Raw genomic sequence first — 16,268 nt, 5'->3', positions numbered from 1 at the left:
TTTAAGGGGGGGGGGGGGGGGGGAAACTTTTGAACAGAGTGGAGATGTGTACATTTTCCTTATTTTGCCTAAATATCTTCTTTCTTTTTTTTTTAGTGCTGCCCTTCAGAGGTTAAAGAAGAAAAGATGGATCTCAAAAAATCATACAGTCACTTTTGGAAAAGGTTCAAATATGCAGAAGATGCTGGAAAACCAAAGAATGTGCAGGAGCTGGGGGATTTTTCTGAAGAACAGCAGGCAGTTGAACTGCTCAGGACCAACGCAGGACTCATAAACAACTATCACAAAACAGAGAAACAGTCGTGGATCATCCAGGAAATGACACACGGTATTAAGATTCAACTTTTGAAGGGGGTCAATTCAGTTATTATTTTGTCTTGTGGAGTATATATATTAACATCTATTATGTGAAATAGCTTATTCAGGGCAGTCCTAAATAAAATAAGAGGGCTCATGACAATTGCATGTTATTTTTTGTTAAAATTATTAACATATTTACATATTCTGCAAGGGGTATGTACACTTATGAGCACAACTGTATATATAGATATACATATAATCTAAGTTCAAAAGTAAAAAGTAGATATACCATTATTTATAACTTAGAAATTAAAAAAAGATGATATCTTGAAAAGACAGGCTATAGCTCACAATAATCTGAATAATAGCAAGTAAGCAGGAGTAGATGGAGGCAAGAAGCATAGCCACATAGTCTAGTTTTAGGGCTGTTTCTTACAGAAAGTGTTTTTGTGTTCCACTCTGCTGCTTTTAATTGTTTATGTAGACGGATGTGTCTGTCCATTGTAAGCGTAAGTGTTCGCATTTGAAGAAAATGATAGTTGTGGTGTTTATGACTACAAAAGGCAAATTACATTTAATGCATAGATGTTTAGCAATTATTTTAAAGCAGCATTATAAAGCAGTTATGTTTGTTGAGCAGTAATTACAGTGAAGGTTTTCATTTCATATTGTGTTGCATTTTCTGCTTACTAAAGACTATAATTCAAATGAATGAGGTGAGGTTGAGGTTGTAAAATGTTAACAGCTGCTGACTAATGGATCTATCTATCTATCTGTCTGTCTGTCTCTGTCTGTCTGTTTGTCAATCTATCTATCTATCTGTCTCTCTGTCTGTCTGTTTGTCTATCTGTCTATCTATCTATCTGTCTATCTATCTGTCTCTGTCTGTCTATCTATCTGTCTTTGAGCAGTAATTACAGTGAAGGTTTTCATTTCATATTGTGTTGCATTTTCTGCTTACTAAAGACTATAATTCAAATGAATGAGGTGAGGTTGAGGTTGTAAAATGTTAACAGCTGCTGACTAATGGATCTATCTATCTATCTGTCTGTCTGTCTCTGTCTGTCTGTTTGTCAATCTATCTATCTATCTGTCTGTCTGTTTGTCTATCTGTCTATCTATCTATCTGTCTATCTATCTGTCTCTGTCTGTCTATCTATCTATCTGTCTATCTATCTGTCTCTGTTTGTCTATCTATCTATCTATCTATCTGTCTCTGTCTGTCTGTCTGTCAATCTATCTATCTGTCTGTCTCTGTCTGTCAATCTATCTATCTGTCTGTCTCTCTATCTATCTGTCTCTGTCTGTCAATCTATCTATCTGTCTGTCTCTCTATCTATCTGTCTGTTTGTCTGTCTGTCTGTCTCTCTATATGTCTGTCTGACTGTTTGTCTATCTATCTATCTGTCTGTCTGTCTATGTCTATCTATTTATCTGTCTCTGTCTGTCTATCTATATGTCTGTCTGTCTGACTGTCTATCTATCTATCTATCTATATGTCTGTCCGTCCGTCCGTCTATCTATCTGTCTCTGTCTGTCTGTCTGTCTATCTATCTGTCAATCTATCTATCTATCTATCTATATGTCTGTCTGTCTGTCCGTCCGTCTATCTATCTATCTGTCTCTGTCTGTCTGTCTGTCTATCTGTCTGTCTATCAAATTCAAAAATTGCTTTATTGGCATGACTGTAAAAAATACAATATTGCCAACGCTTAGAATATATGTGGAGAGGTCATTCCACGAAATCGGTGCCTTTTCCACTCGGAAAAATTGAAAAATAAAATGTTTAATCACCATTTTTTAAATATCCATAAAATGAAGACACCTTAAAATGACAAGATATTATATTGTGCCATCTCAGACTATGTAATTTATTATTTTATGACTGTTTTTCTTCCTCATGTTTTGGTATTTTTGTCAACCCTGTTACCGACACAAGCGTTACTATATACTATAGTTTAATTAGAACTATGTGATAGTGTTCACCTATATGAGCAGCCATTTAGTCCCTCTTTTCACTGGGATTCTATATATTATGTAAAAAAAGGGGCTTTGTCCAAAATAACATATAGTTAAAGTTACAATGGAAAAACCTGGAAGGCTGTATCAAATATCATTTTCACAATTTTTAAGAAATTGATGACAGAAGCAGGATTGACAGAGTAACAGGGATGACAGGACACACATTCTTCAGCACACTGCACATATTTGTTTACATTACTGGAAAGTTTTACCATTTCAGATTGCATTATATTGTTTTGCACTTACTTTACATAGTTGTATGACAATCGTAAACAGTCAGTTTTTCAGTTTAAGTCAGTTCATTGTTGATTTAGCACATTACATTTCTAAGAGATCTAATGTCTCAAGGGTATTGTAATTAGATAATGAGTCCATCTGTTTGTCTGTGTCCCCTCAGAACTTCAAATATACTGATCTGGTTCAATTATTAGGCAAGGAAGATGATCAGATCATCTGAAACCAGACCAAGATCTTGTTGAAGAAATTTGGTTTGACTTTCTTAGCTCAATAATACAGCCAGGGTGACCTTTAAAATGTTTGAATTTTACACAGACAATCTTTAAAAACAAGGTGACACCTAATCTATGTCATCCCTGTTACCCACGTCAAAACCTGTTACTCTAAAGTAACAGGTTGACAGTAACAGGTTTGACGATTTCAAACTAATTTGCTAATCGATAGCTATGATATGATGTAACCTCCTAGAAGTGATGTCATTTGAATGTACATTAATTTACCAGGGCTTTTTGATCAGGGTAACAGGGCTGACATGAAATCAGGGGACAAAAGCATTGCTTAAATAATTTAAATAGCATTTATGCTGATAAGGGTAAGGTTTTTGGCCTGTCCCTCACTATGATGTTTCTTTTTCAGCAGGACTATTAATTTGCAAAATTAAGGCAAACTTATATAAAAATCACATTTGCATATTCTTCTAAATACAGTCTCATTGAATAATAGTTCATTGATTTCCATCTTTAAAAAATATGTATACATTAAAAATGTTTCATCAGTTGAATTGTAATGAATGAATGTAAACAGATGGCATGTGTGTACAGTAGAATATGTGTCGCTAGGTGCCTTTCACACAGAATGCACTTTTGTGTTGACAAAGATGCGATTTAACTGATTACTCTGTGATTGTGACACACTCTGCTGCCAACGGTGTGATGAAGCTGTGATTAAATGTTTTGTTTAGGCTGATACTCTCTGTTACCGTCCCGTCCCGTCCCGTGCCCTGCCCAAACACCACCGAAAACCAGATATACGAACTTTCACTAAACGGGTGTTGGAGAAATGATATCATAAGTAATCATGCTCACGTGTGGTTGTTATAGTGACTTGTGTTTGGTCTTCATGAGTTTGTTCATATGCAAGTTCACTCATTAGCACACATGAGAACACATCCATTGATGTTGGTGCATTATTATGAAAATGAATGGTTCATACATTCAGTTTTATATTTATTATTTGTAATTAAATTTTTATTAAAATAGTCCACTCTTGCCTTCTCAGAGAAAAGGTATGTTGGTTGTCCAGGCTAATCTGTGTGTCATCTTCCATTCACATTTACCATTGGATTACAGCTCCACTGCATGCATGAAATATCAGAGTGCTAAACGTCCTTTAAGAAGTCATCCTGTTAAACCAGTTCTCATGCAATCATCACAGCTGGAAGCCCTACCCCTACATATAATGCTAAAAGCTAGAAACTTCAGTTCAATGCTAAATTAAACGCTGAATGAGTCGCACTGATCTCCGCTCAATCACTCACTCTCAGTCTACAGGTATTTTTTTTTTAGCGTGGAGACGGGCATAAACAAGACTGACACTTCTACAAACGGCTAAGGAATGCAAACAAGTAAGAAAAACTCTTTATCATTATAGTAAATCAACTGAAAAGATTCCTGTTTAAAACCAGACAGAACTTCAGAAACGTGAAATATAACATGGTTAGTTTCCATCATAAGATCATTATACTGTGTTTGCATTGGCACTACAATGGTATTTTGCTGGAAACTAGTTAGCAGTGTCAATTTTTGTAAATAGTTTTTTTTATGGGGAATTAATCCAGAATATGAGTATCTGTAAACTGTCACTTATGCTAAACAAGGCTGTGTTAATTTGATTAAAAATACAGTAAGAATAAAATACAGTAAAATGTTACTATTGTGAAATGTTATTACAATTTAAAGTCACTTTTTTTCTATTTTAAGATCATGTTCATTTTTAATATTAATAATACTATTTTAGTGAAAATTGTGTTTTTTTTTCAGGATTCTTTGATGAATATAAAGTTGAGCAACATTTGAACAACATTTATTTGAAATATTAATCTTTTGTAACGTTATGAACGTTTTACTGTCACTTTTGTTTAATTTAATCAATAATCATTGCTGAATAAAATAATTTATAAAAAAAAAAAATTAATGACTATAACGTTTTAAACTGTGTATTGACTTAATGTGAATGTATATTGTTTTGAGCTCAAATTATTATGCAAGTAGAAACTGTGTCCAGGAAATCAACTGATCTGGGTTTAATTTGCAATTATAACCAGCTGACTGTACATTATTATTACACTATGCTCACCAAAATAAATGTTCCTCTGTTAAAAAACAAAACAGTTGTTGAAGTGTATTTCAAATAAGAATAGACTTAAATGTTACTCAGAAGTGTCACGTTATACAACAAACAATTAAACGAGTCAGAAGGGACAATATTGGAAAAGAACAGAGAAATAGAAACAGTCTTAGACAAATTAGTATTTAAGATTGTGGGTTTGTCTAAAACCTTCAGAAATGCCCAGTTTTCTGTTTTATTTCCCAGAATGCCTGTAGAAACATTATCAATCAGAAACCGCTCTGCCATTGGCCGCTTTCCGTCCGGTACTCTTACACTGGAGGATCCAGACAAGGTGAAGCCAGAGAAGCCAGACACAAAGTGGACATGTAGCACATGGTTTCGACAGTGCTGCCAGCGCTGCTGCTGCCGCAGAAAAACCGATGAGGACGCCACAGATACCACGAATAATGGAGGCAGCATTGGGATGACAGGCACAGGTAACCTAACCAGGCGTGCAGTGCACTGGGCAGAGAGAGTTTTGGCTCCAAAAAGAACTCTTGAATAAATATTCGATATTTACCTAATAATGAACATTCTGTCATCATTCACTTACCATGGAGCACAAAGGAAGATATTTTAAATAACATTGTATGGACAACATCCTTTTGTGTTCTATAGAAGTAAGACGGTCAAATGATGACAGAATTCTCAATATAGTATAAAACCCATAACATCAAAACCCGTTCTCTCTCTCTCTATCAGATACTCAACTGGAGGTGCGTTCCATAGACCTTCTCAAATCCAGCAAAGACCAGAACCGTCTGGAGCATCACACCGATCGCTATCACAGTGAACACCTCGTCATCCGCAGAGGCCAGACCTTCCAGATGCTGATTGAGCTCTCGCGGGCTTTCAACTCAAAGACAGATAAACTTCATTTAGATCTGAAACTCGGTCAGTTTCGCCACCTTACTACCAGCCCAACATGAAGCCTAAGCATGCTACCCTTGAATCTGTGTGTTGTTTGTGTATATGTGCACAATAACATGCAATCATTCTTCTTGTTTAAACTCAAAATTCATTGATCGACTTGCACTATCATTCAAATCTTTGGGGTTAGTTTTATTTTTATTTTTTTTAAGCTTTTGTTCAGCAAGGACACATTAAATTTATTAAAAATGGAAGTAAAGACTTTTACATTAAAAAAAAACACAAAAAAAAACTATTTTTAATAAATGCTTTTCTTTTGACTTTATTTATTAATCGAAGAATCCTGAAAAGAAATGATCACTGTTTTCACAAAAACATATTAAGCAACACAACTACTTTCATCACTGATAATAAGAAGAAATGAAGACTGGAGTAATGATGCTGGAAATTCAGCTTTGCATCACAGGAATAAACGACACTTTAACATATGTGACCCTGGACCACAAAACCAGTCATAAGGGTCCATTTTTTGAAATTGAGATGTATACATCATCTGAAAGCTGAATAAATAAGCTTTCCATTGATGTGTAGTTTGTTCTTAGCGATGCATATTACTAATCAAAAATTAAGTTTTGATATATTTACGGTAGGAAATTTACAAAATGTCTTCATGGAACATGATCTTTATTTAATATCCTAATGACTTTTGACATAAAAGAAATATCTATAATTTTGACCCTTACAATGTATTTTTGGCTATTGCTACAAATATACCCCAGCGACTTAAGAAAGAAAACAGAAAACAATTATTATAAATCACAATAATATTTCAAAATACAATTTTTTTAGTTTTTACTGTAATTTTGATCAAATAAATGCAGCCTTTGTGAGCATAAGAGACTTCTTTCAAAAACATTAAAAAATTGTACTTACCGCAAACTTTTGAACGGTAGTGTATACATCATGTCTATGGATATGGTCATGTTACCTAATTTTGAATTTGTCATTTTTCAGGTAATCTCCCGGATGTGTCCAAAGGCACACATGTGATTGTTCCTTTGGTTGAAGATCTGCAGGATGACTGCTGGGAGGCCAAGATAGTTGAGCAGAAAGGCAAAAGAATAAAACTCTCTGTCAACTCTCCACCAACTGCTGCTGTTGGCAAATACAAGTTCTGTGTTGCAACATCTTCCCCAACGGGCGAGGCCATGTCCCCAGACAGTCCTGACAACGACATCTACATGCTGTTCAACCCCTGGTGTGAAGGTACAAACAAGGGTGGGGTGAGAGACAGAATGACAACAAGACATACATAAAAAAAAAATAGTTGCAGTGTGATATTATCTGGCACATTCCATATGCACAGTACCCTTTAGTGACTTGTGACGGTTGTTAAAAACATTCAAGCACAAATCTCATGTTAACTGTGAATCTATTAGATATGTTAGACATTAGATATCTTTTATCTAACATTAAATGAAATTAACATGAAAAGTGTCTGTATCTTTGACATTTGCAGTTGTATCCATTAATATTATAATGTTTACATAATCTATTAAACTGATATTCAGTTCATTTAACTTATTATAATTACCACTAGCATAATATTTTGCTGTCTCCCTCATCTTGTTCACTCCATAACGTATGATTACAAAAACGTGAGCAGTCTTTTAAATTGTGACATCCATTATTTGGACAAAAAAATGATTTGGACTAATAAATAAAGTAAATGTGCATCAATTGAATAACTAAGACAAATATATAATTCCTTGGAAAAGAAATCAATTAAAAAGAAGTAGGAGTAAACGTTTCAGGGCCTGTTTTGTCCTGTTTTTGGACCACCTTTTTTATTGTTCTTTCCTTTCATCACACTCTAAAGAAATCATTCCAAGACGCTGAATCATCCAGTTTCTCTTTCTCTCCTAGATGACTCTGTGCACATGAATAATGAGGAAGAGAGGAAAGAGTATGTTTTAAATGACATGGGTATAATCTATTATGGAACGGACAGCCAGATCGGAGACAGGCCGTGGAATTTTGGCCAGGTCAGAGCAACCCATCCATATATACATCTAGTGTTTAATAAAAGATAAAGTGACTAACTAAATAGATTCTTTCTTAACTTTAACATATGGCAGAAAATCAGATTTCAAATCTCCAGATTAAATGAAATGAAAGATTTGCTCCTTCCTTGTGTTATAGTTTGATAAGGGCATTCTTCCTGCATGTCTGTTTTTGCTGGAGCGCAGTGGAGCCCCAGCTTCAGGATGTGGAGATCCTATCAATGTGGTCAGGCTTTTGTCTGCAATGGTGAGTTTGAATGCTCCTATTAAAGGAGTCATATCATTATTATCTTCCACTGGGGTCCACTTATAATGACACATTCATATGAATCGAATTAATATCTGGAAACTCTAAATGGTGCCATTACATGCAGTTTGATAGCAATCACATCATTTGCTACATGGCACAACTGTGCTTGCTCGCTCAATATTTAAATAGTCTGGTTCAGTGTGTTCACTGTAAGCTGGACCTGCGGCGCAGTGTAGAGTTTCTCTGAAACCCTCTACCTCCCCCAGCTCCGCCTGTCTACATCTTTTACGGGATTTATGTATGCAGCAGCAGCAGCACATCCTAGGCTACACACTGCAAGCCTTAGTGCTTAAAGGGAAAAAATGCAAATTCTGTCATTATTACTCACCCTCATGTCATTCCAAACATGTAAGGCTTTCGTTCCTCTTTGGAACACGAGTTAAGATATTTTGATGAAATCCGAGAGCTTTCTGACCCTGCATAGACAGCAACGCAACTGACATGTTCAAGGCCCAAAAAGGTAGCAAGGGCATCATTAAAATAGTCCATGAGACATCAGTGGTTCAACCATAATGTTATGAAGCTACGAGAATGTACGTCGTGGTACTCTTGTGAATGTGCGTCAAAGACTGACACAGAAAAAGAAGAAATTCTTTGTGCACAAAAATATTATCGTAGCTTCATAACATTACTGTTGAACCACGTCACGTGGACTATTTTAACAATGTCTTTACTAATTTTCTGGGCCATAAAACGTTTCAGTTGCTGTCTTTGCAGGGTCAGAAGGCTCTTGGATTTCATCAAAAATATCTTAATTTGTGTTCCGAAGATGAACGAAGGCCTTACAGGTTTGGAACGACATGAGGGTGAGTACGATTTTTCATTTTTGGGTGAACTATCCCTATCCATTAACATGCTAAAACTATGAGTTGTCTATGATTGAAATAAATGTAAACATAAACATTGCTAGCTTGTTCCAATCATGTTATTAATACATTATTGTTATTAATTGCTAATATTAATAAACACATTTCTTCTAAAAAGGAAAAAATGCAGATATGTTTGATCATTTGAATCATGTTTTATTTCAATCATGACAACTCTTGAAATAGATTTAACAGCATTTTGTTATAAGAGTGGAGTCGTCAGTCCTGCTGAAACATACTCAGAATTAAGGGGGTCACAACTAAGGGTATACAATAGAGAATTAAATCAACCTTTCTTTTTCAATTTGCAATGTTTTTCAAACCTCAGACTCAAACTTCCACACCATTTTGTTCATTCTTGAGGTGAACTTTTGCCAGTTTGGTGATTAGATTGGTTTTGTACCACGGCCTTGAACTGAACATAATTCCTCCGTTGTGTGATACCTGCATGTGCGACTGGCTTTACAGGGATTAGGACACATGCTGCATAGTAAACCTTTCAAAAAGGTTCTTTATTAGCATCTATAGTTCCATAAAGAACCTTTAACATCTGTTGAACCTTTGCAGTGTACAAAAGAGTCTTTTTTTGCACTAAGAAAAGCTCTTTTAGGAACAGTTCACTGAAAGGGGTTCTTCTATGGCATCACTAAAAAAAACTTTTTGGAACATTTATTTTTAATGTAGTACATCTAGACATGTGGTGCTGGGGAGGAGGAGGGCTAAAGAAAATTCTCATGGCACACAGCAGGAAATAGATAGAAAAGAGAGATTGATTGACTGCTGTCAGCTTGAAAGAACTCAAAAAGTGTTTCATGACTGAACTATGCAAAAATGCAACCACTTAAAAATATCTGAATGCAGCAGAAGAATAACTTTTGTCCTATGTTTGACAGATTAACTCTCCTGATGACAGCGGTGTGTTGGTAGGCAACTGGTCGGGTACGTACGATGATGGCACGGCTCCCACATTCTGGAGCGGTAGCAGTGACATTCTGAGACATTACTATGAAAATGGAGGAACACCGGTTAGATACGGACAGTGTTGGGTCTTCTCTGGGGTCACCACCTCAGGTATGAACATGTGTTTGAGAATGAGTAAAAACACATCCATTTGACTTGAGCATAACACTTAAATCTCTTTCCTATTTTCAGTGATGAGGTGTTTAGGGATTCCAACCCGGTGCGTTACAAATTTCGAGTCTGCTCATGACACAGATGTTTCCTTGACAACTGACATGTATTTAGATGAGAACTACGAGCTGATTGAGGAGCTCAATCAAGATTCTGTCTGGTTAGTTAAAAATTAATTCACAAAACTGTCTAAAACTTTGAAGAGTACACTATGTGAGTGAAAGTGCATATACTGTACTATTCAAACTGTTAAAGCATTAGCTTCACTAAAAATGGCATTAAACATACAAATGTCCCTGTCTATAGGAACTTCCATGTGTGGAATGACTGCTGGATGGCTCGTCCAGACCTACCCGCGGGTATGGGGGGGTGGCAAGTAGTAGATGCCACCCCTCAGGAGACGAGTCAGGGTGTTTTCCGCTGCGGTCCCGCTTCTGTTGCTGCTGTCCGGAATGGACAGGTTTACCTCAAGCATGACACACCATTCGTATTTGCAGAGGTATACCTAAACCTATATAACTTAGTTTTTTACTTAGTTTTTTAAATGAGGCCCAAAGAGACTTATAGGTACTAAGGCCCCTTCCACACGGAGACGCGTTTAGCTGTATATGCATAAAATGTGTATCTTATAGGCGTTTCGTCCAGACGGATCCGGCGTTTTGGGAGAGTGAAAGCGATATTTTTTTAAACCGGGTCCCAGAGTGGATAAATCTGAAAACGCCGCCCTTGCGTTTTCGTGTGGACAGCGAATCCGTATATTTTCTGAAGCGATGACGTCATCAGCCCACGTCTCGCCCCTAGTCAGACACCGCTACGTCACGTAACAGCAACAAAAACATGAACAAACACTGAACGATTGTCTTTTTATTAACTAACATTAACACAGATTAATAAATGTATTGTTCCATGTTTGTTTGTATACCGCGCGCAAGGTTTATGCGCATAGTCCAAGTCTTCTTCTCCATTTTTATCTCTGTGGCGGAATTACAGCGCCACATGCTGGTCTGGCATGTATACTACATCGTTTTGTGTCGGTTTCGTGGATTTGTGTGGACGCAGATATTTATTGAGAGGAGGGGAAAAAAAGATTGGATAGGGAAAGCTCTGGCTTCGTGTGGACGTAGCCTAAATGCTTTGCTCTTTTTGTTCAAGGTGAACAGTGATAAAGTGTACTGGCAGCGAACTGCTGATGGCACCTTTACTCCTGTCCAAGTTAAGAAGAAAGCGATAGGTCGCTGCATCAGCACTAAAGCTGTTGGCTCTGATGAACGTGAGGACATCACACACCTCTACAAACATCCAGAAGGTAAAAAAAAATTGCAATTTAATTGAAAAGCTACCTGAAAAACGATGTATTCCGGACAAAAACACTGGGTTAATCTTTATCACGTTTCCTTGGTTGGTAGATGCACCGGGGACCTGATTATAGCACTTAAAACCTGGAAAATGTCACCTTTAAACACAAAGGGTGGCCACACCAAATGTTGAAAGTATCCTCACTTTTACTTTTAAGTGCCAAAAACTTTTAACAGTACTGTAGCTTTGCAGGTAGGTTTCTTCAGGTGTCTCGGAGATGTTGCCACAGTTCTGGATTTAGTCTTTCTCTGTTTTTTTTCATAAATAAATCTGGACAAAAACGAGTGTCACGTCACTCATCCATATATTTGCGGTCCCCCTCATTAGATTCAGAGGAAGAGCGCATTGCTGTGGAAACTGCCTGTCAGTATGGCTCTAAAGCAGGGATCTACAACATCTCCAGTGCTAACGATGTCAGCATCCAGATCACCATGGATGAAGAAGAACCGCAGCTTGGTGCAGATGCTAAACTGGCCATCACCATGAAGAACACAAGCTCAGAACTGCGCACTTTCACCCTCCACGGCCAGGTGGTCGTTATGTACTATACTGGGGTGTATAAAGCTACAGTGAAGAAAGACGAGGTTCCTGTCGAACTCCAACCCAATGAAGGTGAGAGAACTCGGGCAATAATGTCGCTTTTAATTCATATTGGATTAACTGTTGCCAGTTAAGAGATGAATTTTCCTCTCTTACTCATCGTAGTTGAGACTGTGGAGTGGTGTCTGCTCTATGATGATTATAAAGAGCAGCTGGTGGATCAGGCCATGCTGATGCTCACACTCACTGGAAGCGTTACTGAGACCAAACAGGTTCTGGCTACCCAGTTTCGGTTCAGACTGCGCACATCAGACCTAGTCATCAACGTGAGTTTAAAAGACTTCTCTGTTTTAAACTCAAAATGATCCATGTGTATGCATATGTATGTGTGGTAAATTAATGTAACTTTTTGGGTGAATTCGTTTAATGAGATCAACTTTAAAATCTCACTCACTGTGTGCTTGTTTACCTCCCAGCCTGAAGGGGACGCTGTAGTTGGCAAAGAAATGAAGGCTACGGTTGTTTTCCGGAATCCACTTCAGCTCACACTGAAGAATGTGAAGTTTCGCTTTGAAGGCCTGGGACTGCAGAGTGTCAGGGAGGTTTCCTACGGGTAAGACGGTCACTGTAAACTTAAATAATGAAATTGTGAGCTGTTGTCTTCACTACGGTCTATGATTGCTTTCAATACACACTTGGTAAAACATCATATAATTACACTTTGAGTCATAAGTTTGGGGTCCATAAGATGTTTTAATGTCTTTAATGCATTCATAGGATAAATATAAAATACAAACAGTAATGCTGTAAAATATTATTAAAATTAAAAAAAAAAAGTTCTATGTGAATATATTTTAAAATGCACTTTATTCTTGTGATGTAAAGCTGCTCGAGAAACATTTCAGTTATTATTTAATTATCATAAAATTCAACAACAACAATAATAATTCTTATTATTAGTTTACAGTTGTTATTATTTATAATTTTTTTTAAAATTTTTATTATTATTCAATTATCATCAATGTTGAAAACAGTTGCACTGCTTCATATTTTTGTGAAAACCATGATACTGTGATTTTTGTTTGTTTTCAGGATTCTTTGATAAATAGCAAGTTCAAAAGAGCAGCATTTATTTGAAGTGGATTGAAATACATTCGAAATCATTTAATATGATGTAACACATTTTGTTAACCAATTTACAGCCATAATAACTCAATATAACAGTATAATATTCGTGCAAATATATATATATATATATATATATATATATATATATTTGTGTGTGTATGAAATTTCACCAAAAACATGGCAACATGATCTCTCTCTCTCTCTATTGTTCTTTTTCTCAGAAATATAGAAAGTTTGGCTTCGGTGACACTGACAGAGACGTTTATTCCTTTGGAGGCCGGGCCACAGAAACTTCTAGTGTCTCTCGACTGCCGTCAGCTACCTCAGGTGCATGGAGTCGCCAACATCACTGTCAAAGCACTGTGAGACATCTCTGCACTGGACCTTCAGTGGCTCTAGAAAATCTCTATCTAGTTCTGAAGGGTGGTTTTTAAACAGCTTGAGAATATCTTTTGCCACACATTCTCAAATACACCTGCATTTTTGCACAGTGTAGTACAATAACCACTTGTGCACATTTTAAATAGGTTAATTTAACAATTTAAAATTTAATTTATTTTTCTTACATGAACCAAAATGTCTGTATGAACTTTTGTTGCTTTAAAACGTTGCTTTTTATGTTGAATTTATTCATCCTTTTATGTTTTTCTCTCAGAATATTATTTTCCAGATATGTCTGATTATTCATAAATATTTAAGTCATAACAACCATGCTGTTTGTGTTCTTAGTTATTAATCTGACAAAGGATTATTTTGCATCTAAAACATTCAAAAGCCTTTCTAAATCATATGACATCTGGACTCGGGGCAATGTGTTTTGTCAACCATGTCTGATTTTTATATGAACATGTTTTTGAGGCATGCAAATATAATACTTTTATATATAGAAAAATATTTTAGATCAGTTATTCCTATTAGTTTCATAGGTATTAACTCACATTTCATAGGATTTGCTGGAGGATATAAAACATGGTTAAAATGTTAGCAGCGGTTACTGATTGAAATACATTCGAAATCATTTAATATGACATTGCTGATTAAAATATATTATAAAAATATGAATTTCATAAATTAATTTTAATTAATTAATTTTTAAAAAATCGTACTGACCCCAAAACATTAACGCTGTACAACAATAATTACTGTTTTTGCATTATTGTGTAAGGGGTAGGTTTAGGGTTGTGGTAGGTGTAAACGCACAGGTGTAAAACACTATCTAACAGGTAGAACATTTTATTTATTGTTAGCTTCCGGTTTTAAGGATTTTGATTCATTGAAATCTTCACTGAATCAATTCACTAAAAAGATTCATTCAGTGACTCATTCTCTTGGGTTCATCATTACACCAGTAGGTGGCAACAGTGATTAAGTCATATCTTTCCTATATGATTCACTTCTGGTACTATAAAATATTACAGTCCACAGGACTCATGCGCTATATTTGTCTTCCTAATACATACAATAGGTTTATATGAAAACAGACCAATGTAATTACAGGTATGTGGCTTTTCAAGACGCACTTAAGGCAAAAAAACAACAACAACAAAAAAAAATCCTGACTTGAACCGTGACTTGATTTGGACTTTGTTGCAGAGATTTGTAAAAAACACAAGTCTTTTTTGGTATGGCCGATTTTCTCTTTAAACTTATGATAATAATGGGGTGCTACTGATAGCCTAAGTCAGAATACTGTATGCTAAAGGACATCATTATTATCTATTGTAAAGTTACATTAAAACATGGATTTATAGTTTAGGCCCTAGAGCAGACAGCAACACAAAAATATGAGTCATAGTCTAATAATGCAATAGTGTTCAGTATTGGGATTTTTCTATAAATGTATTGTATTTTTTAGAGCATTTAAAAAAAAAAAGGCACTTTAGAAAATTTGTTTTAATGTATTTGCATGAAATAAAGGTTTGTTAGATCTTGGGTATTTACGTCATTTTAAGATAAATAACAGTAGAACAGCTGGTGAAGAAGAGACAAGACAACACAAGAGACAGAGATATTGGGGGAAATGAAGAAAAGGAAAACACTTTACAGCTTTTTATGTGATGGCCATGGTTTCAGAAATTGCTGTGGGTGTATAGGATGGCCTGGATGAGTTTTTGCTTAGGGCCCCCAGACGTCTAGAACTGGAATATAACCCCCCGCCCAAACAAGATGAGCAGCATAACTGAACGACAGTTCGAGCAGACACGAACTCCACAGTAAAGATTCCATATATTTTCACCTAGATTTGCCACCAGATCACAAAAAAAGTGAAGGCGCATTTATGATTCATAGGGGTGTCATTTGTATTAGTTTTTAGAAGATAAATTCAGGATGTGCTATCTACGGTCAAGCGTATTCAGTTGAGTCCTCTCCCATCTCTGCTCCACTGAAACCAACAAAGCGAGAAACAAGAATTCCCTCCACATTCTCTTTCTCTCTCTGAAACCTGCCCTGCAGCTGTTGTCCGGCCCTACACTAAAGCCAATGTTACAGATGAATATGGCATATATTAAATGGATCTTGAAGCTGTTGACCGTTATTTTAATATTGAATTGCGTGGTTTTGTTCTACTACAGGGAGCGTAACATCTCTGGGTAAGGAAGAGATTTGATCATATTTTTATTACTACTGGTAGTTCCTATTTATATAGACTTATGTATATTGCATTATGTACAGCAGCTGAGTTAATTACATAAGATGTTTATACTCTATGACTACAATGGATAAAGAAAAGGCTGAAATATATATATATAAACCAGTCATAAGGGTCTTTTTTCTTTAATTGAGATTCATACATCATCTGAATAAATAAGCTTTCCATTGATGTATGGTTTGTTAGGAATAGAACAATATTTGGCCGAGATACAACTATTTGAAAATCTGGAATCTGAGGGTGCAAAAAAATCTAAATATTGAGAAAATCACCTTTAAAGTTGTCCAAATGAAGTTCTTAGCAATGCATATTACTAATCAAAAATTAAGTTTTGATATATTTACGGTAGTAAATTTACAAAATATCTTCATGGAACATGATCTTTACTTAATATCCAAATGATTTTT

General features: G+C 35.9%; 1 protein-coding gene across 1 annotated transcript; it reads left to right on the top strand.

The window, feature by feature from the left end:
* The first annotated feature begins 4,051 nt into the window (after positions 1 to 4,051).
* tgm1 (transglutaminase 1, K polypeptide) lies at positions 4,052 to 13,919 on the top strand. Its single transcript, XM_016524924.1, has 14 exons — positions 4,052 to 4,183; positions 5,152 to 5,384; positions 5,650 to 5,841; positions 6,832 to 7,083; positions 7,744 to 7,862; positions 8,020 to 8,127; positions 9,950 to 10,127; positions 10,209 to 10,347; positions 10,494 to 10,686; positions 11,340 to 11,493; positions 11,871 to 12,155; positions 12,249 to 12,409; positions 12,560 to 12,696; positions 13,433 to 13,919. Exons 2-14 carry the CDS (start codon positions 5,153 to 5,155, stop codon positions 13,575 to 13,577), a joined length of 2,295 nt encoding a protein of 764 aa, XP_016380410.1. The 5' UTR covers positions 4,052 to 4,183; position 5,152; the 3' UTR covers positions 13,578 to 13,919.
* The last annotated feature ends 2,349 nt before the right edge of the window (positions 13,920 to 16,268 follow it).

The sequence above is a fragment of the Sinocyclocheilus rhinocerous genome, unplaced genomic scaffold, assembly GCF_001515625.1.
Source record: "Sinocyclocheilus rhinocerous isolate Xijiao unplaced genomic scaffold, SAMN03320098_v1.1 scaffold843, whole genome shotgun sequence".
Lineage (NCBI taxonomy): Eukaryota > Metazoa > Chordata > Actinopteri > Cypriniformes > Cyprinidae > Sinocyclocheilus > Sinocyclocheilus rhinocerous.
The sequence above is the reverse complement of the archived record's forward strand: the minus strand, read 5'-3'. Positions and strand labels throughout refer to the sequence as shown.